The 27377-nt window shown below is 45.9% G+C and overlaps 1 protein-coding gene across 3 annotated transcripts in view; it reads left to right on the top strand.

Annotated features, from left to right (window-relative positions):
- Positions 1-26602, top strand: part of RGS6 (regulator of G protein signaling 6) — an 802086-nt gene extending 775484 nt beyond the window's left edge. For all 3 annotated transcript variants that reach the window (XM_063947693.1, XM_063947695.1, XM_063947694.1), the window contains one exon: positions 25472-26602. In XM_063947693.1, coding sequence (XP_063803763.1) covers positions 25472-25522 — 51 coding nt within the window. In that variant the 3' untranslated portion in view covers positions 25523-26602. The remainder of the gene's footprint in view (positions 1-25471) is intronic.
- Positions 26603-27377: the final 775 nt, after the last annotated feature.

Raw genomic sequence — 27377 nt, 5'->3', positions numbered from 1 at the left:
CCATGGCTAATGCAGCATGGATAAACCCTGACAAAAAGTTTATTACCCCTAAACGGGTGTTAAATTCTTTCCCTTTCCCTACAGAGGATAGGAAGGTCTGGGAAACCCCACTGACAGTGGATACTTCTGTGTCCAGGCTGTCACATAAAATTGTTTTACCTGTACCTGGGGCTGTTTCTCTTAAAGACCCAGCTGATCGCAAAATTGAAACCACTCTTAAATTAATTTACTCGGCAGCAGGTGTAGCCCAATGCCCTACCATTGTATGTGGCTGGATTTCTAGAGCCATGGTAAAATGGTCTGATGAGATTCTGAAGGGGCTGCTCACATTACCTCAGGAAGAGATGGTTACATTACTCCAACATATCCAAGATGCTGCAAACTTTGAGTGAGGCTATCAAGGAACTTGGTATCATTAACGGCCGTACCACTGCTATGGCAGTATCGGCTCGTAGAGCTCTGTGGCTGCGACAATGGTCAGCAGATGCTGATTCTAAAAAAGGGGTTGAGAACCTTCCTTTTACAGGTGATGCCTTGTTTGGGGAAGAGCTGAACAAGTGGATATCTCGGGCAACTGCAGGTAAATCTACATATCTGCCGTCTGCCCCGCCACCTGCCAGGCGGCCCTACCCTGGACCCTCCCTGCAGTCCTTTTAGGTGGCCAGATCCAGAGGCAAGGCCAGAGGTGCCTCCAATCCTGCTAGAGGAACTCATGGTAAGTCAGCAGCTGCTGGACCTGCGGACCAGGCCTCGGGATCCTCTGCCACAAAGCCCTCCGCGTGACGGCCCCAGCAGCATGGCGACTTTCAGGTTGGTGCTCGCCTTCAATACTTCGCCCACATATGGGCAGATTCCTGCTGGGATCCTTTGGTGAGGGACCTCATATCCCAAGGATACCGTCTGGAATTTCAGGTACTCCCTCCTCTCAGATTTTTCAGGTCGGGCTTACCAGCTTCACAGGAAGCAAGGGGTTCCTTACAGTACGCAGTGCAAAAGCTGCTTTCTTCAGGAGTTACTGTTCCAGAACCTCCTCAGTTACACACAAAGGGGTTTTACTCAAGTCTCTTTGTGGTTCCGAAACCAGATGACTCTGTACCACCGATCTTGAACCTCAAATCCCTGGACCATATCTTCGGGTGTTCAAATTCAAGATGGAAACTCTAATAGGAAACTCTAATAGCAGTGATAGCGAATCTGGAGGAGGGGGAGTTTCTGGTTTCCCTGGATATAAAGGATGCATACCTGCATATCCCAATTTGGCCTCCGCACCAAGCGTTCCTCTGGTTCACAATTCTGGACCAGCATTTCCAGTTTCAGGTCTTACCCATTGGTCTCTCCACAGCCCCAAGGGTATTTACAAATATCATGGCGGAAATGATGCTACAGTTGCGCATGAGGGGTGTCCAAATAATTCCATACCTGGACGATATACTGATAACAGCAGTGTCCAGGGAACAGCTGCTGCAGAGTATAGTCTTGACTACTCGTTTGCTTACGGATCACGGATGGATACTCAATTTCCAGAAATCTCACTTCGAACCGTCTCAGAGAATTCAGTTCCTGGGGATGATCCTGGATGCGGTGTATCAGAAGGTTTACCTTCCCATGGACAAGGCTTTGACTATTCAGTCTTTGGTCCGGTCAGTGCTGAAACCTCGCATGTTCTCAATTAATCTGTGAATTCGCTTGCTGGGCAAAATGGTAGCCTCCAATGAGGCGATACAGTATGGCAGGTTCCATGTGCGACCATTTTAACTAGATTTGTTGGACAAACAGACCTGCACATACAGCAGCAGATAACCCTGTCACCGAAAGCTCAGATATCCCTGCTTTGGTGGCTACAGGTCCCCCATCTGGTGGAGGGTCGGAGTTTCAACACACAGTCATGGACATTGTTCACAACAGATGCCAGCCTCCGGGGTTGGGGGGCTGTGATTCAGGGAACGCAGTTCCAGGGGACATGGTCTGCTCTTCCGATCAACATCCTGGAACTCAGGGCAATTTACAATGCTCTAATACAGGCCTCATACCTCCTCCAGAATCGGGCCATTCAGGTGCAGTCGGACAACGCCACGGCAGTTGCATACATCAACCGACAGGGTGGAACAAGAAGCAGAGCCACTATGCGAGAGGTGTCAAGAATACTCCTCTGGGCTGAAGCCAACGTAAGGGCCATCTCAGCCGTTTACATTCCAGGAGTGGGCAACTGGGAAGCAGACCTCCTGAGCAGACACGACCTCCATTTGGGGGAATGGGGCCTCCACCCTCAGGTGTTTCAACAACTTGTTCACAGGTGGGGTTGTCCACAGATAGACCTGATGGCTTCTCATCTCAACAAAAAGCTACATCGTTACTGCTCCAGAACGAGGGACCCACAGGCGATGGCAGTAGATGCTCTGACGACGCCTTGGACTTTCCTGTTCATTTACCGGTTTCCTCCAATTCCTCTAATCCCAAGAGTTCTAAAAAGACTCAAAAAGGAAAGAGTTCAGGCAATTCTCATTGCTCCGGATTGGCCTCCACGGGCCTGGTATGGGGACCTCCTGAGCCTGTCGTTGGAGGATCCCTGGCCTCTGCCCCTACTCAAGGACCTTCTTCAACAAGGACCATTTGTCTATCCAGACTTACAGCGGCTACGTTTGATGGCCTGGAAGTTGAGATGGAGATCTTGACCAGGAAGGGTCTTCCCTCCAAGGTAGTTTCCACTATGGTTCATGCCCGTAAGGTGGTTACCTCCAAACTTTACCACCGTATTTGGAAGAAATGTGTTTCTTGGTGTGAGGGTCGAAAATTTTCTCCTGTGGAGTTTCGTTTGGGCCGGTTTCTTCTGTTCCTGCAAGCAGGAGTGGATTTGGCTCCATCAAGGTCCAGATTTCATCTCTCTCTGTCTTTTTCCAGAAACAACTGGCAGTACTTCCTGAAGTACAGACCTTTCTAAAGGGGGTGTTGCACATTCAACTACCCTTTGTTCCTCCCACTGCTCCGTGGGACCTCAATGTGTTATTGACCTTTCTCTAATCAAATTGGTTTGAACCCTTACATAGGGTTGACTTAAAATACCTAACGTGGAAGACTGCTATGTCATTCGCTTCGGCTCGGTGAGTGTCGGAATTGGGGCCTTGTTCTGTAAGAACCCTTACTTGGTGTTCCATGAGGATAGGGCAGAGCTCAGAACTCGCCCACAATTTTTGCCAGAAACCCCCCCTGCGTGCGCCAATGATTAGCGTTGCTATCCTTCCATAGTTAGCGTTGCTTTTCTCAGTTCTGGTTAGCTCTGCTTTTCTATTGTTTTTGTGTTGGTTCGTTACCTCACCGCTTTATGTGTTATATGCATCTCTCAAAGTATGTCCGTCTCCTCGGGCACAGTTTTCTAGACTGAGTCTGCTAGGAGGGGCATAGAGGAGAGGAGCCGTCACACACTATTGATTTCTTAAAGTGCCAGGCTCCAGTGGACCCGATCTATACCCCATGGTAATATACTATTCCCTAGTATCCACTACGGACTACGAGAAAAGGAATTACCAGTATAGTAGGTAATAAATTCCTATTTTCTCCTGCAGTAGTTGGTTTGTACTGGTATATGGAGGTATAAAAGATAGCAAGTGGTAGTCAGGGTCATGAACAGCACACCCTACCGGTTCCTCCACTAGTAAGTGCAGTGACAGTTTCATCCTCCAGATTGAGTTCAAATAACATTGCATCTAGTAATTTATTTAGTTTGATTTAGTTTGTTTTCCTTCTGCCTGACCCATTGGTACTTTCCATGGTTACCATGACAAAATAACATAACAATAAAATCGATTTCACCGGAGCTCTGCTGCAGTCTGAAGCCTTGCAGGGACAGTGATCTTCTATACAAGCTCCTAATTGTCCGCCAACAGGGACTTCTCCACCTGCTCCAAGAACCGATCCAAAACCTTTCTGAAACTGCCAGAAGAATGTGACTGGGACTGAACCCAATATGGGTTTTAAATGTATCTTCACACTTTTTCAGTGGACTTTTTGAATGTGGGGCTACTTATCACATTGCTAAAGGGTATAATTTCGCCTGGGCAATACTGCTTCTGGAAATGCAAAACCCTATCCTGTTACCCTGCCACTATTTATGAATGCGTTTGAAGAAGTATTTGATGACTCACACTGGGATATAAAAGCCAAGATTTTATCAACTCTCAGACAAGGAACCTGGTCTATCCTTGACTATGACAGCTGTCATCAGTAGAGTAAGGGTCTTGGTGATATTAAGGATGTATTAGCACACAGTGACCCACCTCAAGAGGAATTCACAGACCTCTGTATAACCATGGTTAACAACTTACATAATGACAGAAGGAGAGGTGTAAGTCTCAGCATTCTGAGTTGGACACTCTATGTCGACACTCACTATTTCCACGTGAGTATGTAAACATGATTTCAGTGCCAGCATCCATTACATTGGTGTAATGCTACTTAGAGTATTTTAACCATGCGGGTTTTATAACTTTAAGAATGCTATTCGCTGGCATGTTTAAAGTTATAGGACCTGCAAGCCAAAACAAAAATAGACCTAAAATTAAACCAGACAACTCTGCAGGGGTTCAGTATGAAATACCAGCTAACGGAGAACCCAGCGGTCATAATACTGACCCTGGTATCCCGATGAGTGAAAGACCGACAGGGGTGAGTGTGGGCTGTTTTACCCTGTCCCCTAACTCTCTGTTCCCGCAGCCTAACCCTAACCTCCCCCGTTAGTACCTGACCCTAACCACCACCCGGAGGTGCCTAAATCTAACTCCCCATCCTTGCCGCCTAAACCTAACCCTACCTTTCATGCAGCCTAACCCTAACCCCCGTCTGGCGCCTAAATTTTACCCCTTCCCACGGCCCTAAACCTAACCCGCCGGCTTTAGTTATGGTCGGGATTCCAGCGCTGATCTCCTGGACCTTTCGGAGTTCCGACGTCTGGATTCTAAAGCATGTCGCTAACCCTGGTCCCTAACCCTAACCCACCTTTCCCGCAGCCTAAACCTAACCCTCCCAGCCTAACCCTAACCTTTCCTCCTTGCAACCTCACTCTGACCTTCCTCCCCTGCAAAAAAAGTTTGTTTTCAGGGCTTATAAAAACATGTCCAATTGAGTGCACAACACGTTTTTTTACGCTGCACAACATGCAGTATAAAAAATATTCCCTATTATTATGGCACCATGTTCTAACCGTGAAAGTTTTTTTTTGTTTTTGCAAAAAGTTATCTAATTTTAAAAAACAACAACATTTTGTATGGTTCAAATTTATTCTTACCATTTTGCTTATTGTATGGATTTTAGTTTTGCACGACATCCACTGAAGTGGATATAATATTTTACACCAGCTGGGGAAAAAATAAAAGTATTTAGGTAACACATCTACCATTTTATGCCCTAAATGTTACTTTCCTTGAATTTATTTATTTTGCCTGCACTTATCTCTGATGCTGGCAGCATTAAGGGGGGTACACACGGAGTGATAATCTTAGCAATCTGACTAGAATGCTTAGATTTTCAGCAAGATCGCTCCGTGTGTAGCCCTAACAGCGATAGTGATAGCGATGCGCTAGGTGAAATGAGCGCCCCCCCCGTCTCCCCTCGCACGCTCAGCACACATCGTGCTGTGCTGATCGCCGGAAGAGATGTGTAAATGCACACTCCACCAGCTATTACACCCAGACGGAGGTAGTACTGTTCTCCTTCAGCCCTCTCTCATTTCTGAATTGCGGCGTGACACCCTGCAATGTCGGCTGATATCAGGGTGTCAGCTACGCTCTAACAGAAACAGCAGAAGGGCCCTTTACTTTCCTTCATATCAGCAGAGGTCCGGCTATACTCTCATCCACCCTGATTTAACCTGATTTGCCAGGCGATCAAGAGGGTGAGAAAGCAGATAACAGCAGGGACAAGATCTGCTGGACTATTCTCTACTCAATCTCTCTTTGATATTGCCTATGTGATACCATTTGCATCAAGGTCGTTAAGCCTATATTGCTGGTGATATTATTTGCTGGATGCTTACATAATATTATTTGGACTATAAGCAATGCTATGAGAATTTTTTGAATTGATTAATATATGTGATACAGTGGTATTGATTTTCTACATAGCCACCAGGTTTGCAAATGATTTCTGTGCCCTTTAATGCTCTATCATACCAATTACTGTTTGAGATTGCACTGGATAAGGGCCCTAAGAGGTACAGTGTCAGTTAAAGATTTTGTACGTATACTGTTTTACTGTACCTTACAACTTGAAGGTATACTTGATACATTGCTGTCTGATACAGGAGCGGTGATTCTGCTACTAAAGGGAATTATTCTCTGGCATTCAAGGAGTGAGACAATTTTGTCTCTGTTACTTATAGGGCCTTTGACAATTTGTTTCAAAGCTGGATGTTGTTCTAGATGGAACCATAACAATACTCATTACATGTGTCTGATGCTGGTAACGTTTCCCTATCTTATTTGCAAAATAGCATTGTCAGGGACTTTTTTCTATCTGTAGTGTATATTGAACAAGCCCAATGGGCGTTCTAGTGATTATTACATAATATTGGAGTGCCCTCTCTAAGAGCATGCAATTAATCTAACAATCAGGACTCATTACAGTACGAATAAGATTTTGGTCCATAAAATCCGCCAATTATTTATAATGTACCTGCATAGGTTTAATCAATAAATTATTGAAACCTATCCGGCATTTATTCGCTGTCCAGGAACAGTTTTCCCTTTTTTATGTATATATGTGTCTGTGTTGTTCCTTTTATTTTAATGCATTTCTAATAAATAGTAGATTTTAGACTGATCAACATTGATACCGTTCTGGATTCTATTTTTTCCTATTATAGTTAAGAGTGACCCCAGTATAGAGTCTCCTTTTTTCCTCACACCAAAACAGGTTTTCTCTGACTCTGGGGAGAACCACCAATCCCTGTATTATTGATTTTGCTGCCGTAACATCAGCCATCAAATGAAAGGAATTTGGTTATTCATTTGTATTTCTATCTCCTTATGCAATTCTAAGCATTCCTACTCACCCTAGAGGATTAATAGGGCTAGGAGTGATCCTGTGCGGTAAAACCCACCGGTGTTTTTTTCTGTTTCTTATCTCTGAGTAAACAGATTTTACATAAATGCCGGAGTGCTGGGTGATCGTGAACTTTTCTCCGCCATTATATTTTTACCTTATTGTTTTTGTAGAAATTAAAAACTGCCACTTAGTGTCATACTGTACTGTACCATCTACTTTTTGTAGTGGTCCTATGAAGATGACACAATGCACTAGTGATGTCAAAAGACAGTTTCTGTAGGAGATAATGACTTAAAATGGCTGTCCACTGTAGTGACCTTGATGCACGAAAGGGTTAATCTATTGATTTCCTGTCTTCCTTAATTAGACCTGGGTGTGGTGTTTGTTTATGTGTAGTATAGAATTTTTACTTTGAAGTACATAAAAGGATAATAATGACATGAATTAGTGGATGATAACATTATACATAAGCATAAGGGCCGTATTCACGGGCAGATCAGGGGAGCGATGTGTGCTGAGCGAACCGCTCAGCACACATCTCTCCCCCCGCTCAGCACAGTGCGATGTGTGCTGAGCGTGCGGGGGGGGGGGGGGGGGGGGCTCATTTCACCCAGCGGGTGAAGTGAGCGACCTGCTAGATTGGCCTACATGCAGGCCTATCTAGAACCAGCGATAGCGATGCGCGGGGCTGCGCATCGCTGTCGCTGTGAGGGGTACACACGGAGTGATCGCTACTTAAAATCTAAGCAATCTAGTCAGATTGCTTAGACTTTCAGCAGCGATCGCACCATGAGTACCCTCCCTTTACTCCTGTGTTGTTTTGAGAGATGTCGAAGGCGGTGATGAGGGTCTGGATTACCTAATATTTAGCTAATCAGTGCAAAGAGTGACTATCTTACTAAATCTAGCTCTTTGTATGATGCAGTGGTACAGTCTTTTGTCGCCTTCATTCCTGATCTTTGTAATGATAACCTGGAAGCGTATTAAAAGCATAGGCAATTTTTGGAATTGTTCTTATCAGTTCAGGCCCAAAGAAAATGATACTGTCCTAAACAGAGATCACAGGTGGTGGTGGTGGTGGGGGGGGGAATAAATCAGGGAAACTCTACGCCTATATTGCTAAAAAAAAAAAAAAAGGCGGAAATGTTACTGTACGTCACCTCTATAACTAACTGACCCCTTGACTGGCACTAAGTACTGTATACTTAGTTCTTTTCAATGAGATCCTTTAAAACGGAAGGAGGAGGATGTATATACCACTACCTTCTAACAATTCAAACGGTCCAGACTATTATAAATATAACTTCTACACCATGATCTGGTTCCCACATTGACCCACCTCTTCCAAATGTTGCATGCTGATATAATGTACCTTACCTAGGATTCATTGAATCTTTCACTTTTCCTATATCTGAAAAGGTATGTAGTTAATATCCCGGCGGTCGGGTTCCCAACAGTCAGAATACCGCGTCGGGATCCCGACTGCCGAGAATGCCGACAGCTGTGCTAGAGCTATTCCCAGTCGTGGGTGTCCACAACGCCCCATAGAGTAGGAATAAAACCTGTGGCGAGCGCAGCGGGCCACCAAGCTCACATGGGGCTCTCTAGCGCTCACCCCACTGCCGGCATTCTGACTGCCAGGATCCCGGTGTCCATATACTGACCTCCGGGATCCCGGACGCCGGAATTCCATCCCCAGCCCCCTCAAAGAACAAAAATCCAGAGCTGCTTGCCTCCTTTCATTATATCTTTTTTCTCAACCAGGATTTTAAATCATTTCCTATATTGCTTTGATGCTGCTCCCTCAAAGGAACCCCCTTCCCTTGTTTTTTAATGTTTAGAATTGTTGCTTTATTAGCTGTTTATCTGTTGTGTAGCTCACATTACCGCAGCATAGCCGTCAATTGATGCAATTGTCATAATTTGCTATGACTCTTTGACTTGTCCTTCAGACCTATGTTTGAGCATTTTTATGCTTACCATTTACTTGTGATTGTACTTTTCCACATATTTCATCCTTTTCCCTTTACCCATGTATTACCCATTTGAGATTATTATGGCATTGGTCTCTCTATGTCCTACACTTTAAAAAAAAAAAAAAAAAAAAGGCAATACAAGTAAGTGCAAAACCAGGAGTTCCCTTTTTTGCACTTAAATGCCATGGCCAGAACCGCCAACAAGCGGCGAATTTAAAAAGCCACTGTGCTTTCCCTGTGATTTACCCAGAGCAACCAAACTTAATAAGGATTATGTCATAGAAGGCCAGACTGTACTGCTTTATTACGCTGAAGCTCACAGGTTCCATGTTGGATCAGAAAAAAATGAATTTATGCTTGGGCCTAGTATATTTAATGGATGTCACGTGTCCAATTTTTTTATTTCAGTTTAATCATGGCATTATACATTGTGGGCATGATTTGGAGATGAGCGTCCATCAATATATAAATATACCATTGTACGTCTATATCTATGCAGAGGGATGAGGGGTTTGGGGGGAGGTGCAGATCTTTGACTTTGCCCTGTGTGAGTGAAAGCCTAACTTCACTACTGCCCACATTCTATGCATGATATAGCCTGTCTTTTCTTATTTTATCAAGATTGGTACCTGTAGGTATACGTGTCATTCACCTAGGCCACGAGACTGAGACGCTCTGAGAGGAGAAGCATAAAATATTTTTCTTTCAATTTTCTATGCTATTCGCAGGTGCAGCAAAACACCACTCACAGGCGGGATGTATTAAAGGGGAAATGCAGCCAAAAACCTGAAAACATATGCACTAAGCCGCACATCCTGGAGCTCTGGTGCCGTGGGTTATCCTATAGAAGCCCGTGGGCTTCTTTCCGCATTTGACTTTGAGGGGGATCCAGTCGGATCTCTACCAGCACCCCCTGCGGCCTCCACATCCATCTGTTCATGCGCAGAATGATTCCCGGAACGAAACCTGGAAGTTCCGTCATCACAAAGGACAGTTCAGGAGAGCAAATCGTATGTTCGTACATACTGTATATGCGATTAGTGTAGATGCCGTAAGGGGCGGGATGTACAGCATCGCAGAATCAATGCCCACAGTGTACTACAGAAGCAGGGCTGTGAATTGTGTATATTAAGGGTTCACATCGATGTAGCACATCCCCTGGATATATGACCTAATGATATTCAGATTTGTGTACCACTTCTGCATATCTTTTGCCAATACTAGTCTGAAGTTACAGATATATATGAGATCAGCATCACGATTTAGTAGCTTTTGATTTGCTGTTTAGCTGAAAGTACTTTATATATTCTACTAAGTTTAAGTATACATATTTGTCATTTCTCTAACGTCCTAAGTGGATGCTGGGGACTCCGTAAGGACCATGGGGAATAGCGGCTCCGCAGGAGACTGGGCACAAAAGAAAAGCTTTAGAACTACCTGGTGTGCACTGGCTCCTCCCCCTATGACCCTCCTCCAAGCCTCAGTTAAGATTTTGTGCCCGAACGAGAAGGGTGCACACTAGGTGGCTCTCCTGAGCTGCTTAGTGAAAAGTTTAGTTTTAGGTTTTTTATTTTCAGTGAGACCTGCTGGCAACAGGCTCACTGCATCGAGGGACTAAGGGGAGAAGAAGCGAACTCACCTGCGTGCAGAGTGGATTGGGCTTCTTAGGCTACTGGACATTAGCTCCAGAGGGACGATCACAGGCCCAGCCATGGATGGGTCCCAGAGCCGCGCCGCCGGCCCCCTTACAGAGCCAGAAGACAGAAGAGGTCCGGAAAATCGGCGGCAGAAGACGTCCTGTCTTCAACAAGGTAGCGCACAGCACTGCAGCTGTGCGCCATTGCTCTCAGCACACTTCACACTCCGGTCACTGAGGGTGCAGGGCGCTGGGGGGGGGGCGCCCTGAGACGCAATAAAAACACCTTGGATGGCAAAAAATGCATCACATATAGCTCCTGGGCTATATGGATGCATTTAACCCCTGCCAGAATACATAGAAAAACGGGAGATAAGGCCGCCGATAAGGGGGCGGAGCCTATCTCCTCAGCACACTGGCGCCATTTTCCCTCACAGCTCCGTTGGAGGGAAGCTCCCTGGCTCTCCCCTGCAGTCACTACACTACAGAAAGGGTTAAAAAAGAGAGGGGGGGCACTAATTACGTGCAGTATTAAATAAAACAGCAGCTATAAGGGGAAAAACACTTATATAAGGTTATCCCTGTATATATATAGCGCTCTGGTGTGTGCTGGCAAACTCTCCCTCTGTCTCCCCAAAGGGCTAGTGGGGTCCTGTCCTCTATCAGAGCATTCCCTGTGTGTGTGCTGTATGTCGGTACGTTTGTGTCGACATGTATGAGGAGAAAAATGATGTGGAGACGGAGCAGATTGCCTGTAATAGTGATGTCACCCCCTAGGGGGTCGACACCTGAGTGGATGAACTGTTGGAAGGAATTACGTGACAGTGTCAACTCTGTATAAAAGACAGTGGTTGACATGAGACAGCCGGCTACTCAGCTTGTGCCTGTCCAGACGTCTCATAGGCCGTCAGGGGCTCTAAAGCGCCCGTTACCTCAGATGGCAGATATAGACGCCGACACGGATACTGACTCCAGTGTCGACGGTGAAGAGACAAATGTGACTTCCAGTAGGGCCACACGTTACATGATTGAGGCAATGAAAAATGTTTTACACATTTCTGATAATACGAGTACCACCAAAAAGGGGTATTATGTTCGGTGAGGAAAAACTACCTGTAGTTTTCCTGAATCTGAGAAATTAAATGAGGTGTGTGATGATGCGTGGGTTTCCCCCGATAACAACTGATAATTTCTAAAATGTTATTGGCATTATATCCTTTCCCGCCAGAGGTTAGGGTGCGTTGGGAAACACCCCCTAGGGTGGATAAAGCGCTCACACGCTTGTAAGGGCTCTACCCTCTCCTGAGATGGCCGCCCTTAAGGATCCTGCTGATAGAAAGCAGGAGGGTATCCTAAAATGTATTTACACACATACTGGTGTTATACTGCGACCAGCAATCGCCTCAGCCTGGATGTGCAGTGCTGGGTTGGCGTGGTCGGATTCCCTGACTGAAAATATTGATACCCTAGATAGGGACAGTATATTTTTGCCTATAGAGCATTTAAAAGATGCATTTCTATATATGCGTGATGCACAGCGGAATATTTGCCGACTGGCATCAAGTCTAAGTGCGTTGTCCATTTCTACCAGTAGAGGGTTATGGACACGACAGTGGTCAGGTGATGCGGATTTCAAACGGCATTTGGAAGTATTGCCTTATTAAGGGGATGAGTTATTTGGGGTCGGTCTTTCAGACCTGGTGGCCACGGCAACAGCTGGGAAATCCACGTTTGTACCCCAGGTCGCCTCTCAACATGAGAAGAGGCGCAGTCTTTTCGTGGACAAGCGGGCAAAAGGTTCCTCATTTCTGCCCCGTGACAGAGGGAGAGGAAAAAAGGCTGCAGAAATCAGCCAGTTCCCAGGAACAAAAACCCTCTCCCGCCTCTGCCAAGCCCTCAGTATGACGCTGGGGCTTTACAAGCAGAATCAGGCACGGTGGGGGGCCCGTCTCAATGAATTTCAGCGCGCAGTGGGCTCACTCGCAAGTAGACCCCTGGATCCTTCAGGTGATATCTCAGGGGTACAAATTGGAATTCGAGACGTTTCCCCCTCGCCGTTTCCTAAAGTCGGCTTTACCGATGTCTCCTTCTGACAGGGAGACAGTTTTGGAAGCCATTCACAAGCTGTATTCCCAGCAGGTGATAATCAAGGTACCCCTCCTGCAACAGGGAACGGGGTATTATTCCACACTGTTGTGGTACCGAAGCCGGACGGCTCGGTGAGACCGATTCTAAATCTAAAATCTTTGAACACTTACATACAGAGGTTCAAATTCAAGATTGAGTCACTCAGAGCAGTGATTGCGAACCTGGAAGAAGGGGACTACATGATGTCTCGGGACATCAAGGATGCTTACCTTCATGTCCAAATTTACCCTTCTCACCAAGGGTACCTCAGGTTTATGGTACAGAACTGTCACTATCAGTTCAGACGCTGCCGTATGGATGGTCCACGGCACCCCGGGTCTTTACCAAGGTAATGGCCGAAATTATGATATTCCTTCGAAGGAAGGGAATTTTAGTTATCCCTTACTTGGACGATTCCCTGATAAGGGTAAGATCAGGGAACAGTTGGAGGTCGGTGTAGCACTATCTCAGGTAGTGTTGCGGCAGCACGATTGGATTCTCAATATTCCAAAATCGCAGCTGGTTCCGACGACTCGTCTTCTGTTCCAAGGGATGATCCTGGACACAGTCCAGAAAAACGTGTTTCTCCCGGAGGAGAAAGCCAGGGAGTTATCCGAGCTAGTCAGGAACCTCCTAAAACCGAGCCAAGTCTCAGTGCATCAATGCACAAGGGTTCTGGGTAAAATGGTGGCTTCCTACGAAGCAATCCCATTTGGCAGATTCCACGCAAGAACTTTCCAGTGGGACCTGCTGGACAAATGGTCCGGGTCGCATCTTCAAATGCATCAGCGGATAACCCTGTCACCAAGAACAAGGGTGTCCCTCCTGTGGTGGTTGCAGAGTGCTCATCTTCTAGAGGGCCGCAGATTCGGCATTCAGGACTGGGTCCTGGTGACCACGGATGCCAGCCTGCGAGGCTGGGGAGCAGTCACACAGGGAAGGAATTTCCAGGGCTTATGGTCAAGCCTGGAGACATCACTTCACATAAATATCCTGAAGCTAAGGGCCATTTACAATGCTCTAAGCTTAGCAAGACCTCTGCTTCAAGGTCAGCCGGTGTTGATCCAGTCGGACAACATCACGGCAGTCACCCACGTAAACAGACAGGGTGGCACAAGAAGCAGGAGGGCAATGGCAGAAGCTGCAAGGATTCTTCGCTGGGCGGAAAATCATGTGATAGCACTGTCAGCAATTCCGGGAGTGGACAACTGGGAAGCAGACTTCCTCAGCAGACACGACCTCCACCCGGGAGAGTGGGGACTTCACCCAGAAGTCTTCCACATGATTATAAACCATTGGGAAAAACTCGACAGGTATTGCGCCAGGTCAAGGGACCCTCAGGCAATAGCTGTAGACGCTCTGGTAACACCGTGGGTGTACCAGTCAATGTATGTGTTCCCTCATCTGCCTCTCATACCCAAGGTACTGAGATTGATAAGATGGAGAGGAGTAAGCACTATATTCGTGGCTCCGGATTGGCCAAGAAGGACTTGGTAACCGGAACTTCAAGAGATGCTCACGGAGGATCCGTGGCCTCTACCTCTAAGAAGGGACCTGCTCCAGCAAGGACCCTGTCTGTTCCAAGACTTACCGCGACTGCGTTTGATGGCATGGCGGTTGAACGCCGGATCCTGAAGAAAAAAAGGCATTCCGGATGAAGTCATCCCTATCCTGATCAAAGCCAGGAAGGATGTAACCGCAAAACATTATCACCGCATTTGGCGAAAATATGTTGCGTGGTGCGAGGCCAGTAAGGCCCGACGGAGGAAATTCAACTGGGTCGATTCCTACATTTCCTGCAAACAGGAGTGTCTATGGGCCTGAAATTGGGGTCCATTAAGGTTCAAATTTCGGCCCTGTCAATTTTCTTCCAAAAAGAACTAGCTTCAGTCCCTGAAGTTCAGACGTTGTAAAAGGGGTACTGCATATACAGCCTCCTTTTGTGCCTCCAGTGGCACCTTGGGATCTCAATGTAGTTTTTGGGTTCCAAAAAAGTCACATTGGTTTGAACCACTTAAATCTGTGGAGTTAAAATATCTCACATGGAAAGTGGTCATGCTGTTGGCCCTGGCCTGGGCCAGGCGCGTGTCAGAATTGGCGGCTTTATCCTGTAAAAGCCCTTATCTGATTTTCCATTCGGACAGGGCGGAATTGAGGACTCGTCCTCAGTTTCTCCCTAAGGTGGTTTTCAGCGTTTCACCTGAACCAACCTATTGTGGTGCCTGCGGCTACTAGGGACTTGGAGGACTCCAAGTTGCTAGACGTTGTCAGGGCCCTGAAAATATATATTTCCAGGACGGCTGGAGTCAGAAAATCTGACTCGCTGTTTATCCTGTATGCACCCAACAAGCTGGGTGCTCCTGCTTCTAAGCAGACTATTGCTCGTTGGATTTGTAGTACAATTCAGCTTGCACATTCTGTGGCAGGCCTGCCACAGCCAAAAATCTGTAAATGCCCACTCCACAAGGAAGATGGGCTCATCTTGGGCGGCTGCCCGAGGGGTCTCGGCTTTACAACTTTGCCGAGCAGCTACTTGGTCAGGAGCAAATACGTTTGTAAAATTCTACAAAATTGATACCCTGGCTGAGGAGGACCTGGAGTTCTCTCATTTGGTGCTGCAGAGTCATCCGCACTCTCCCGCCCGTTTGGGAGCTTTGGTATAATCCCCATGGTCCTTACGGAGTCCCCAGCATCCACTTAGGACGTTAGAGAAAATAAGAATTTACTTACCGATAATTCTATTTCTCGTAGTCCGTAGTGGATGCTGGGCGCCCATCCCAAGTGCGGATTGTCTGCAATACTGGTACATAGTTATTGTTACCAAAAAATCGGGTTATTGCTGTAGTGAGCCATCTTTTCTAGAGGCTCCTCTGTTATCATGCTGTTAACTGGGTTTAGATCACGAGTTGTACGGTGTGATTGGTGTGGCTGGTATGAGTCTTACCCGGGATTCAAAATCCTTCCTTATTGTGTACGCTCGTCCGGGCACAGTATCCTAACTGAGGCTTGGAGGAGGGTCATAGGGGGAGGAGCCAGTGCACACCAGGTAGTTCTAAAGCTTTTCTTTTGTGCCCAGTCTCCTGCGGAGCCGCTATTCCCCATGGTCCTTACGGAGTCCCCAGCATCCACTACGGACTACGAGAAATAGAATTATCGGTAAGTAAATTCTTATTTTCCATTTGGGCTACTGCAGAATTTCATTATATTTTGTATGGAAAATGTGGATTCTGCAAGTACATACTAAGCACAATTCTCTCTTGTGTGTGTGACACTTATTACGCTATTATGTTGTGTACAAATGAGGTAACGGGATGTTTATTAACACTATCATGTTGCATCTTTCTGCTATCGTTAAGTGTAAGTATACACATTCGTACACCTGACCTGATACTCCTGTACTGAAGGTGAATGGACGTGAGATATGTAAGTAATTTGCAGCACAATCTTTATGCCTACAGTACTTTCACAGCACAACATTTCAACTGTAAATGGGGTCCTGTAAATATAAGAGTATCCGTTCCTGATGGTGAGAATGTACAACTAAAGCGTTTTACATGCCTTGTTATCATTACAAAGTGAAATACAAAATTATACACATTGAAGAATGTAAGATTATGGGTCAGATGTATTAAAGTCCGAGTTGACCTTAGGTGGGGGTTCCTGGCTGGGCGTCAGAACATTTTTAGGTTGGGGGGACAAGGTATAAATTCAGTTTGGCACCCCAAGCTTCCCAGCACACTGTGACATTGGGTGACATGCTAATCATATGTGTGGGTGTATCCAGTGGCGTAACTTCATCCCAATTGCCCGGAGGCATGAAAAATGTTGTGCCCCCCCTTACAAAAAATGATTTGTGTGAGCCATGTCACCCTTCCCACTGTGTGAGACACAGAGACAGAGAGAGGGAGACCCGTAAACAGGGAGAGAGAGCGAGAGAGAGAGAAAGGGAGAGAGAGAGAGAAAGGGAGATAGACAGGGAGGGGGGATATAGACGGGGAGAGGTAGAGAGAGTTTAATGGAGAGAGACAGAGGGAGAGACACAGAAACGGAGAGAGAGAGAGAGAGAAAAGGGAGAGAGACGGAGAGAGAGACACACACACAGAGACAGGGACATAGGGAAAGGGAGATAGAGACAGAGGGAGAGAGAGAGATACAGGGAGAGATGCAGAGACAGGTAGAGCGACAATATGGGGAGAGAAAGAGAGACGAGGAAGATGCAGAGATGGGGAGAGAGGGACAGAGATGGGGAGAGAGAGAGACAAGGGGGAGTGAGAGAGATGGAGGGAAAGAGACAGGGAGAGAGACAAAGAGACGGGAAGAGAGACAGAGACTGGGAGAGACAGAGATGGGGAGAGAGAGACGCAGAGATGGGAAGATACAGAGGGAGGGGGTGAGAGACGCAGTGAGAGAGAAAGACGGAGGGAGACGGAGAGAGACAAGAGAGAGAGAAAGAGACGGAGGGAGACAGGAAGAGAGACAGATAGGGAGAGAGAGATGAGGTAGAGAGACAGAGACGGTGGGAGATAGACAGATGGAAAGAGACAGGGAGAGAGATGGGGAGAGAGACAGGAGAGCGATAGATGGGGAGAAAGGAAGAGATGGAGGCAAAGAGAGAGAGAGAGATATGGAAAGGAGGGAGAGAGCCATGGAGGGAATGAGAGAGAGTTGGTTCTTGTATGCAATGGAACGGCATCCCAATCCCCGTTGACACTCTTACCCAATGGCAGCAGTGACGGATTGGACAGGGTGCCAGCTGCCCCCTGGGCCAGCACATTGTAGACTGTTTGGGGAACCGGAGTAGTGTGCAGCGCATGTACTACGGCCAGGAGCCATGCGAACTGTGCTCCCAGCGCTCTGATTGTATTTTGTCTTATCTCTCGCGCCGATCGTGGTGTAAGGGGGCGGGGTTTCAGGGAGTGTACCTTTATGCTCTCCTCCTCCGGGAATGTCTGCTGACTCTGCCTCCTCTATCTGTACCAAAGCAGTGGAGGCAGCGCCTCTGGGTCCTCCTGCTACCGTATGTGCAGCACTGCCCGGGTCTACCTCTGGATCCTCCATCCTTCCGCAGCACTCGTCAGCTCTCAGCCACTGAATGGCAGTGAGTCCTTGTACGTGTCCCCGCTCTCCACCCCTCGGGAGAGATCTTTTGTTAAAAGCTGCTCATGTCCCATGCCGGCACCGCGGTCCCTTCTCTCCTAAGACTTCCGGGTCTTGCGTGAGGGGGATCTTTTAGTGACCCCCCCCCCACTGAGTCTCTAGGTCACAGAGGCGGAGCAGCAATTGATGCTGATCGGCGCTCCGCCTCTGCTTGGTAGCTTTTCTATTTAAGCAAGAAGGGTAGGTTGGGAGACAATGGAGGAGGCATGTGCCCCCTTCAGGGCTGGAGCCCGGCGGCAACAGACTCCGTTGCCTCCGAGAGTTCTGCCCCTGGGTGTATCATTACTGTATTATTAGGTGACTGGATGACAGGGGTTCAGCAGGTATATGATAGTTTTGGTGTCAAATTTAAAGCTGACCTCCGCTCCAAACGCCACCAGCAGCAGGTTCTTGCCCAGGCTATCCGGAGTGCAGCGTCTGCTGGCAGATCCCCTGTCCCTGGCGGAAGATCAAATACACGGTCCGTGTGTCTCAGTCAATCGACAGGCAGGGGGAGCAGGGCCGGCCCTAACCAATTTGATATACTAGGCAATATTTTGGCAGGTGCCCTTTAGCATAGCCACTAGTTCCAACTCTTACTCTGCATCCATTTCCCAGCACCATCTCCCCTCACCCATAGCAGTCTTCACTTTGGTGCCCTGGGCCAGTAAGAGCATTGGTATATTTTATATAGGAATAGCGTGTGCCTTCAGTGAGCACCCTGAAAAAGAGGCATGTTCTTGCTGGGAAGGGGCGTGGGTAAACAATAGTACCCCTAATTCAAATGATGTCACACAGTAGTGCAACCTTATTTACATTATATCACACAATAGTGTCCCGTATTCAGGTTACGTCACATAGTAGTGCTCCTTTACAATATGCACGTTACTCCTCACAGTAGTGCCTCTTATTCACATTATACCACACCGTATTATTCCATATTCACATTACATCATACAGTAGTGCCTTTTCTACACGTTACATAACACAGTAGTGCACCTTATACACATAATGCCACACATAAGTAATGTCCTTATAGACATATTGCCACACATTAGTAATGCCCTTATACACATATTGCCACACAGTAATGGCCCTTACACATTTGCCACACATTATTAATGGCCTTTTACACATAATGCCCCCATACACAGGGTACTCTGATCCAATTTCAACAAGGGATAGCCAACCCCAACAACAGAAAAAATAAAATCAAGGAGAGGGCAGAAAAAGAATGGATAAAAATATATATGAAATAATGATAATTAGCATTATATTATACACCAGAGCCAATAAAATAAGAAACAAAAAATAGTAAATAGTAAAAATCACTGGGTGCCACACATGCAGAGGTGCAGGGGGTGCAAAATGCATTAAACATAGGGGGGATGGGGGCCCAGGATGTCACAAACACAGGAGCAGGGTACGCACAGTACACCCGTCATACACACGGGTAGGGGGGCACAGGGTGAAACACAATGTCAGCGGGCATAGGGGGCCAGACATCAGGGTGAGGGGCTTAGAGGGTGCTACATACACAAGGTGGAGGGTAAGGGGGCCACACACAAGGGGGTGGGGGGCAGTAGGGCACAAGGCGTCTCAAACACTTACACACACACACACACACACACACACACACACACACACACGGGGCCACACACCAGGGTGAGGGGGGGTAGAGGATGACACACACACTTAAGGCAGGGGGTACAGGGGGCCACACACAGGGGGGTGCGGGGCAGGAGGGCACAAGGTGTCACACACATACAGGGGGCCACACACCAGGTTGAGGGGGGGTAGAGAGTGGCACACATACACATAATGCCGGAGTCGGGCGGCTCAAATTTCCGGTACATGGGATGGGGGGGGGGGGGATAGATGCAGCGTAGTGTGACCAACACAGACACTGTTACAGTATAGCAAAGGACGCAGTGTTATGTGGGTGCATGGTGTGCCAGCGCCCACGCAGCACCACGGTGCCGCGTCTGCTTGCCCGTTATTGTGAGGCTGGAGGTAACTAGGGCACTCCTGGAACATGTGCCCGGTTATGAGATGCAGAGGCCGACCTCTGCTTCACTCCACATGGAGCTCGGAGTGGCACTGCTGGAGGAGAGAGGGTGTTGGGGCCACTTGAGGAGTCGGGCGGCTCAAACTTCCGGTACATGGGGGGGGGTATAGATGCAGCGTAGTGTGACCGACACTGTGACAGTATAGCAAAGTGTTATGTGGGTGCATGGTATGGTCGGCATGCCCTGACTGAGTGCGGCAGCGGTGCCTCTCTTTTGTTTGGGGGAGCGAGCTGCCCCCTTGCCCCCCCCCCCCCTCCTCCATTCCAACGCCTCTGGTCCCTGGCCAAACTCAGACTTTTTTTAAGGCGACAATCATTTACAAGGCATTGTTTTGCCTTGTACATAATTGTCCAGGAACCCCCACCTACGGTCAACTCAGACTTTGGGGGATATATACTAAGCAGTGATAAAGTGGAGAAGTGAGCCAGTGGAGAATTTGCCGATGGCAACCAATCAGCATTGACATAACATTTCTAATTTGCATACTATACTATTGTACAGAGCAGCTGATTGGTTGCCATGGGAAATTTCTCCACTGTCTCACTTCTCCACTTTTATCACTGCTTAGTACATGTCCCCATTTATTACATCCGGCCCTATAACTGAATGCAATGAATGAGAAGTGTGTTTTGATTGAAACAAAAACAAATCTTTCACAAGTTTATTTGCTCATCCCTATTTATACATTTTGTCCAACTGTTTCTATGTCCTGGATATTACTTATTATCAGGAGTGTAAGAACTTCCGTGGCATCCTATGTGGCTGCTACAGGACCCTGATCTATTGTGTCTATGAGGCATATTTATTATCAGGTTTTGCTGGAGGGGACACAGATCAGAGAGGGCATTTAGGTTTTATATAATTATAATTTTTAATTGGCGCTATAAAAAAATTAAGGATCGTCCCGAATGTAGGGACATCCCTGCGACGTGTTAGAGGTGCTAATGGATTACTATTTCTTCTGGATTCAGGCGGTGCTACTGTGCATGTGTGCTCAGCTGACCATGCGTGTACTAGTGCCCTTTCGTGGGCAGGGATTTTTCAGATCCCTCTCCTGGACAATGATGTAGCCCATAGGTTACAAAGGGATGTGGCATTCCAGGGCTTGGTAAATTCACCAGTAAAGCAGTCCCAGTAGAAACATATCAGGCTGGTTTTGTGGTCTAAAAGAGAGGACAGCCAGATATCTCCCAATTACATACATCCTGGAGATACTTCATATTGCATGTACCCTCCTAAAATCGTCGTTTATGGAAAAATTCTGTATTGAGTTACAGTATTATCCTATGTAATAACCCTACATAGTTTGGTGTCATCAGCATATATAGTATGGACACTTTACTTCCTAATGGTGTGTACACACGGTGAGATATTTTCTTGCGAAAAGTTAGTGCAGATCGCAAATGTGAAAGTCACTTTGCGATCCCGATGCGACGCCGATGCCCGGTCCCGTGCGGTCGGCATCACAAGCCTAGATACACTGTGCAGGCAAGTCAATTTTGACTATCTCGTAGAAAAGATAGTCAAAATTGACACTTAGCCAAAATCGCACATAGTCAGTATCGCAGGTACAGTCATTATATGCTTGCCATGCCGACCTACTCCCTATCGCACAGTGAGAATCAGGTTAGCCCGAATCTCACCGTGTGTATGCACCTTAAGTCACGTACAAGGTCATTACTAAATTGATTGAGAGCGACAGGGATTACCCTGTTGTACACCACTAATAAGTTTACCCAGACTGAATATGGGCCTTTTGTTTTCTATAATTTAACCTGTTCTACTTTTATGATTATTAGATGGAACATTACTGAGTGATTACAAAAGCAAAATCCACCATTTGTGCTATCAAGTCTAAAATTTCCCGGTTACATTCCAGCAACACATGGGTGGATGCTAGCTGGGACAGTTGCTGTATCTTTCAGAGTGGAACGTGTGTGAAATATATAAGCCCTAGCAAATGTACAGTACAAGGGCTATTAGACATTACTGCAGTGTTATGAAATGAGCAGACGGATCACAGAACTCCTTGGTCACTTCTTATAGTCTTACATCTTACAGGAAATTGTACTTTATTCCCTTTATAACTATTCTTGCAGATAAGGAGCAATGCACAGCAGTCACTTGCTGCGAGTTCAGTATGGATCAAAAACAAAATCCTGACAGTGGCATCCCGCGCACCAGAATGGCGTCAGCAGGGCAAGCGCTAAGAGTCCCCTTGTGGGCTATTCCTGCTCTATGGGTGTTGTGGACGAGTGAGAATAGCCCTGTTAGCCAACCCTGAACCAGCGCATCTTTAGCGTGCTGGCCGGGAGCTACTCGTTGCTCCCCAGCCTGCAGCGGCTGCGTGTGACGTCACGCCAACGGTCCGGCCACGCCTGCGTTGGCCGGACCGCACCCCCTAAACGGCGGCTTAAAGCCGCCATCCCGCCCAGCGACGGCCTCTGTCTCAGAGCCGATCGCTAGGCAATGACGGCTGCCATGCGCTGGCGCACTGCGACGCCGGCGCATGCGCAGTTCCAACCCGATCGCTATGCTGCGAGAAACTGCAGCGAGCGATCGGGTCGGAATTACCCCCTTGGTTCAGAACCCCTGGGACACCCCCTTGAATGACTAATTATGCAATTAGAATATTATCATTCATTTTAAATGCCCAGTAATGACGTCATTTTTGGTGTGAAAAACTGCAAAATTATGTAAATTGGGGTACAAGTATGGGACAGGTATGTTGGGATGCTTTATGAGCGGGACAAGTGTTTTTTTTTTTTTTGTCTTGCAGGTGGGAGTAATCAGTCTGTTTTCACTTTTTTTTTTAAGTCCCTAAAAATTACCCAAATATATACTATACCATTTTTATGTGCTCTAAATTTTAATTTTAGCACTTACTGAAAAAAATTGCTTTCAGTAATTTTTTTTTACATTTTTAAAAAAGAATATAACAGCCATTTGACCCAATTTAAGTATCAGAAATCCTTTTATTATAACCAATAATAAACTTTTATACTGTTATCCGATGTTAGTTTAGCTTTTTGGGGGTTTACAGGCAGATTTACCCATTTTTTACTTTCAGCAATAATTTTCATGGTAATGCCATTTTGGCAAATTCGCAATTGAATAGACGAATCGCCGTAGCACGTGATTTCACAGCTAATTGAATTTAGCCCTATGATTTTGTTCAAATGTAAGAGTCGGAAACAGGAGTAAAAATGCATGAAAAACAAACATGGATATGTGTTAAGGCATTTTTCATGTGCTTCGCTTTTATTAGCAGTCTATTATAGTGTTAACACAGGTTAGTACATTAGAAATAGGGTGTGCTGCATTTCAAAAATGTAAAGGGTGCATTATACACATGTGTCCACATACATCTTTGCTACATCCTGCCATGTATGGCACAGTTTTGCATGCCATAGACTCAGAGATTCAGCCATGCTTTGTGATTTTTCTTAATTTGCTTCTTTAATATTTTACTTTATACATATTCTATTATGGCAAACAAAATTTTTTAAATCCATCCACTCACTGCTCGTGAAAAAGAGCTTAGCCGTGTTTTGCATGTTGTGCCAAATTCAGAAAAAAAGCAAAGATGTGAGTGGACACATCTGCACTTTTAGAAGTTAACAGTGGTATTTACTCTTGTCTTATATTAATGCGCTTTATACGTTAATATGGGAAAGGTGCTAATATGGATAGGTGTGACCACCATAACAGGTTTTATTGATGTGACAGGTGAGCGATCTCGTATCTGTAGGCATCTTACTAAGCCAACAGATACTGTAGAGCTTGAGTCCAGTTGGTTAAATCAGACTGACAGAGGTACTAATTAAGTCACCTGTGCTAAAGCATGGATATCCTTAAAACCTGGACTGCAGTGGCAGAGTTTGGGAAACTTTGCTGTAGAGGACAACTAAAAATTACGCTTTAAACAGCCAGATCCTGATTCAGATTTGGAGCAAATAAAAAAGTAGGGCAAATGCATTTACAGTATTTATTCTTTGCATGTAGGGAAATTATTGGCCAGCTTTGCTTTTAAAGTGACATTTAGTATTAAGCTAGGACACAGCCTTTCCAATGCTAAAGGGTAGATTTACTAAAGATTCCAAAAATGAAAAGTGGTGTCTCTCGTAGCAACCAATCAGATTTTGGCTGACATTTGTCTGTTGTAGTCTAAAAAATGATAGAATCTGATTGGTTGCTATGTGTGACACCTCCACTTCTGCTTCGCATCTGTAGTAAATCTAACCATAAATCTCTCTGCACATTTCTCCTGTTTATGCTTTTTTGGGGACCTGCTCCTAACTTTGAATCAGGGTGTGATCAGCATTCAACACATTGGGGGAAATTAAATTGTTTGAAAAGTCAATTGGGTGTCTGTCTGTTTTTCCCCGTCTATTAGACAGCAAAAAACAGACACCCATCTGACTTTTCAAACAACTGAATATCCCCCATTGTGTCTGAAAACCCTGAATCAGACCCCAAGTATTTCACTGTCCTGTTGCAGGAGCAGTGATTTATAAAGCTGCTCAGCAGTGACAGCCTTTGGGTCTTGAGCTAAAGTATTCTGACATAACTTCCACTGCAGCAGCTTCTAGCGAGGGTCGGACTGGCCCACAGGGGCAATCTCTGGTGGGCCCAAATGCCTGAAGGCCTTATCCCTGCCTCTAAAGTCAGGTTCCAGACTGTGCGCTCAAATTATACATCGTTACATGGTCTCTAATTGCTGTCTAAGGGGGTAATTCTGACCTGATCGCACATTGCCGTTCATTGCAGCACAGCGATCAGGTCAGAAGTTCGCAATCGCGGGCGCATGGCTGACAGCCGACGGCTGTCATTGCCTAGCGATCCCCTCTGCCTGATTGACAGAAAGAGGCGGTCGCTGGGTAGGAGGGGGCGGCACGCCGGCGTTTGGACCGTGCGGGGGGGTGGGCCGCAGTGGCTGTGTGACATCACACGCAGCCGCTGCGACCCGGGCAGTGACGAGTAGCTCCCGGCCAGCATGCAAAAGCTTCGCTTGCCAGGAGCTACTCCTGAAGTGCAAAAGAATTGCCGCTGTGCGATGCTTTTGTACTTCTGGGGGGTAGAGGGGGCGGGCCTGACATGCGGGACGGACTAGCCCTGTGCTGGGCATCCCCCCGCATGTCAGTGTGCCTGATCGTAGCCCTGCAAAATTTTGCAGGGCTACGATCAGGTCTGAATTAGGCCCTAAGCCTCCTTGGGGGTTGGCCTCACCCCGTGTGGTGACTGACTACACCGTAAAGTATGGGCACTGCATTCCCCTGGTGGGGCCTTGATGCCCCAGTCCGGCACTGCTTGTCGCACAATTAAGGAGGAGTTATTCAATGCTAACGCTACTGTAAAACTTTCCGGATTGAAAACTTGCCTTATTGTTGTTACTGCAGGTTATTCTTGTATCGAAGGTTACGCTAAAAATGTTCTATAGAAAATAAATCCTGAAAAACATAATGTGACTTTTGTTCTATTCTGTTCCACAGGGGAAGTCTTTGACATCTAAACGGCTCACTGGCCTCATGCAATCTTCCTGACAACCCCGGACAGAGTAACTGTCACTAAGCACCTAACGCCCTCCAGAACAGGAACGGTTTTAGGCAAGAAAATGGGTCACTGTGAAAGCAAAAATATCAAAATAAAAATTGAAGAAGAAAATGATATCGTCCTCAGATGTTTATTTGTCCCCCAGTTACATCAACAATTTCTGCTTGAGCAGCTTTCCGATGACCCTGAGTTGCCAAGTACTTTTATTTTCTTTTGTGTTTTAGATTGATATGTGGAATCACACAGTGCGGTAACAGGACAGGAGGGTCAGAAAATGAGGCTGTTTTTAGACTAAATGAGCAATAAGAGGAGACAAGACCGAGATTGACGTGAAACTTTCCACCTCTACTCTCCTCAGCATCTCGCTGCAACTGATACTTTCACCACCAAGAGAACTACCTTTGCATCAGTTCAAACAAAACATATGAAACTGCTAATTCTTATAACATTAATGAGTCTGTTTATCCGGGATTTCTGGACTGCAGACATATGACTTTATTTTATGTGTGTGTGTCGAAGAGACAATTGAAAACATTTACTCTGCATAGTCTATCCTTCCAAGCGCATGATGCTGCTCCAAAGATAGCGTGACAAGTCAAGGTTAAACACAAGGTTGTTGGGAAAACGTATATAGCAAGTCATGTTGATTTATTTCTCTTTTCTAATCTTTTTCTTTTTTGCCACTGCAATGCATTTCAAGTAAAATCTGCACATTCGTTCACAGTATACGTCCCTTTTTCTTCCCCCCGTAGCTCATGATCAGACACAAGCAAGAACTTTTGTTATTGTTCCCCCGAAGAATCAGACGTTCTGAAGAATCATTCCAACTTTGTATTGCACAGATCAAGAAATTATCGGCGGAGATCTATTTATTATAGACAAACTGGGAATCACTTTAGTTATAATCTAGTAGGGGTGCAAGATACTTCCAAATGTAGTTGGATGTAAAAGAAATGAAGTAGTAAAGCGTAGAGGAAATAAAATACAACAAAATACAATCAGTTGGTCACATGTAGGCCATTTTGGAACTGTTGCATTGTCATTATTAAATGGTGATGGTTTTGTGGGTACTGTAGCATTCTGGGTTCATTCAAAACACACACAAAAAACTTAGGTAGTAAAAAAAAAAACTATTTAAAAGCAAATGGTTTGGGATTTAATGCACAAGTTGTGTTTGCGTCACTGTTATGGTTATTTGTTTAGTTTTATTCATTCATATGCTTGATCTTTCTTCATGTATGTAAAAAAAAACAAAAAAAAACGATGCACACTTGTGGTTGATCATATGCCTTCTGGGTAATGTCTCCTGTTACCTGTGCCTTGTACCTCAGTGTTTCCTTGTGAAGAGTTAAGTTGCATTCGGATTCTCAAAACAATTGCCTCCCTGGTGCATAGGAGTCGGATAACATACTTTAAGGGAAACGAAATCCAGATATTGCTGTAAGAAAGAGGTGACAGCATTGCTCATTCATAAGTATCTTTAGTTTAAAACTGTAAATTACCTTATTCTTAAACTAATTGTTTGACTTGATATTGTTTAGCAAACAAACGTTGAACAGAGAATATAGATAAAATTGCTCCAAAGCTAGAAAAAGTCACAGGTACAGTACTACCATTATTTTCTACAGATGATATTCTCAAAAGCATCAAACAGAAACATTTTATTTAAATGGATTCAAATTCAGAAAAATAAGTATTCTCATAGGCTACAACTGCACATTCTTGTAGTTACTTTCTATGCCTTTTCACTGTACAGCTATTACATACTAGCCTATATCTCTATCTACCGCGATTACATACTAGCCTCTCTCTCTACCGCTATTACATACTAGCCTCTCTCTCTCT

Source organism: Pseudophryne corroboree, chromosome 12, assembly GCF_028390025.1.
Source record: "Pseudophryne corroboree isolate aPseCor3 chromosome 12, aPseCor3.hap2, whole genome shotgun sequence".
Classification (NCBI taxonomy): domain Eukaryota; kingdom Metazoa; phylum Chordata; class Amphibia; order Anura; family Myobatrachidae; genus Pseudophryne; species Pseudophryne corroboree.
The sequence above is the reverse complement of the archived record's forward strand: the minus strand, read 5'-3'. Positions and strand labels throughout refer to the sequence as shown.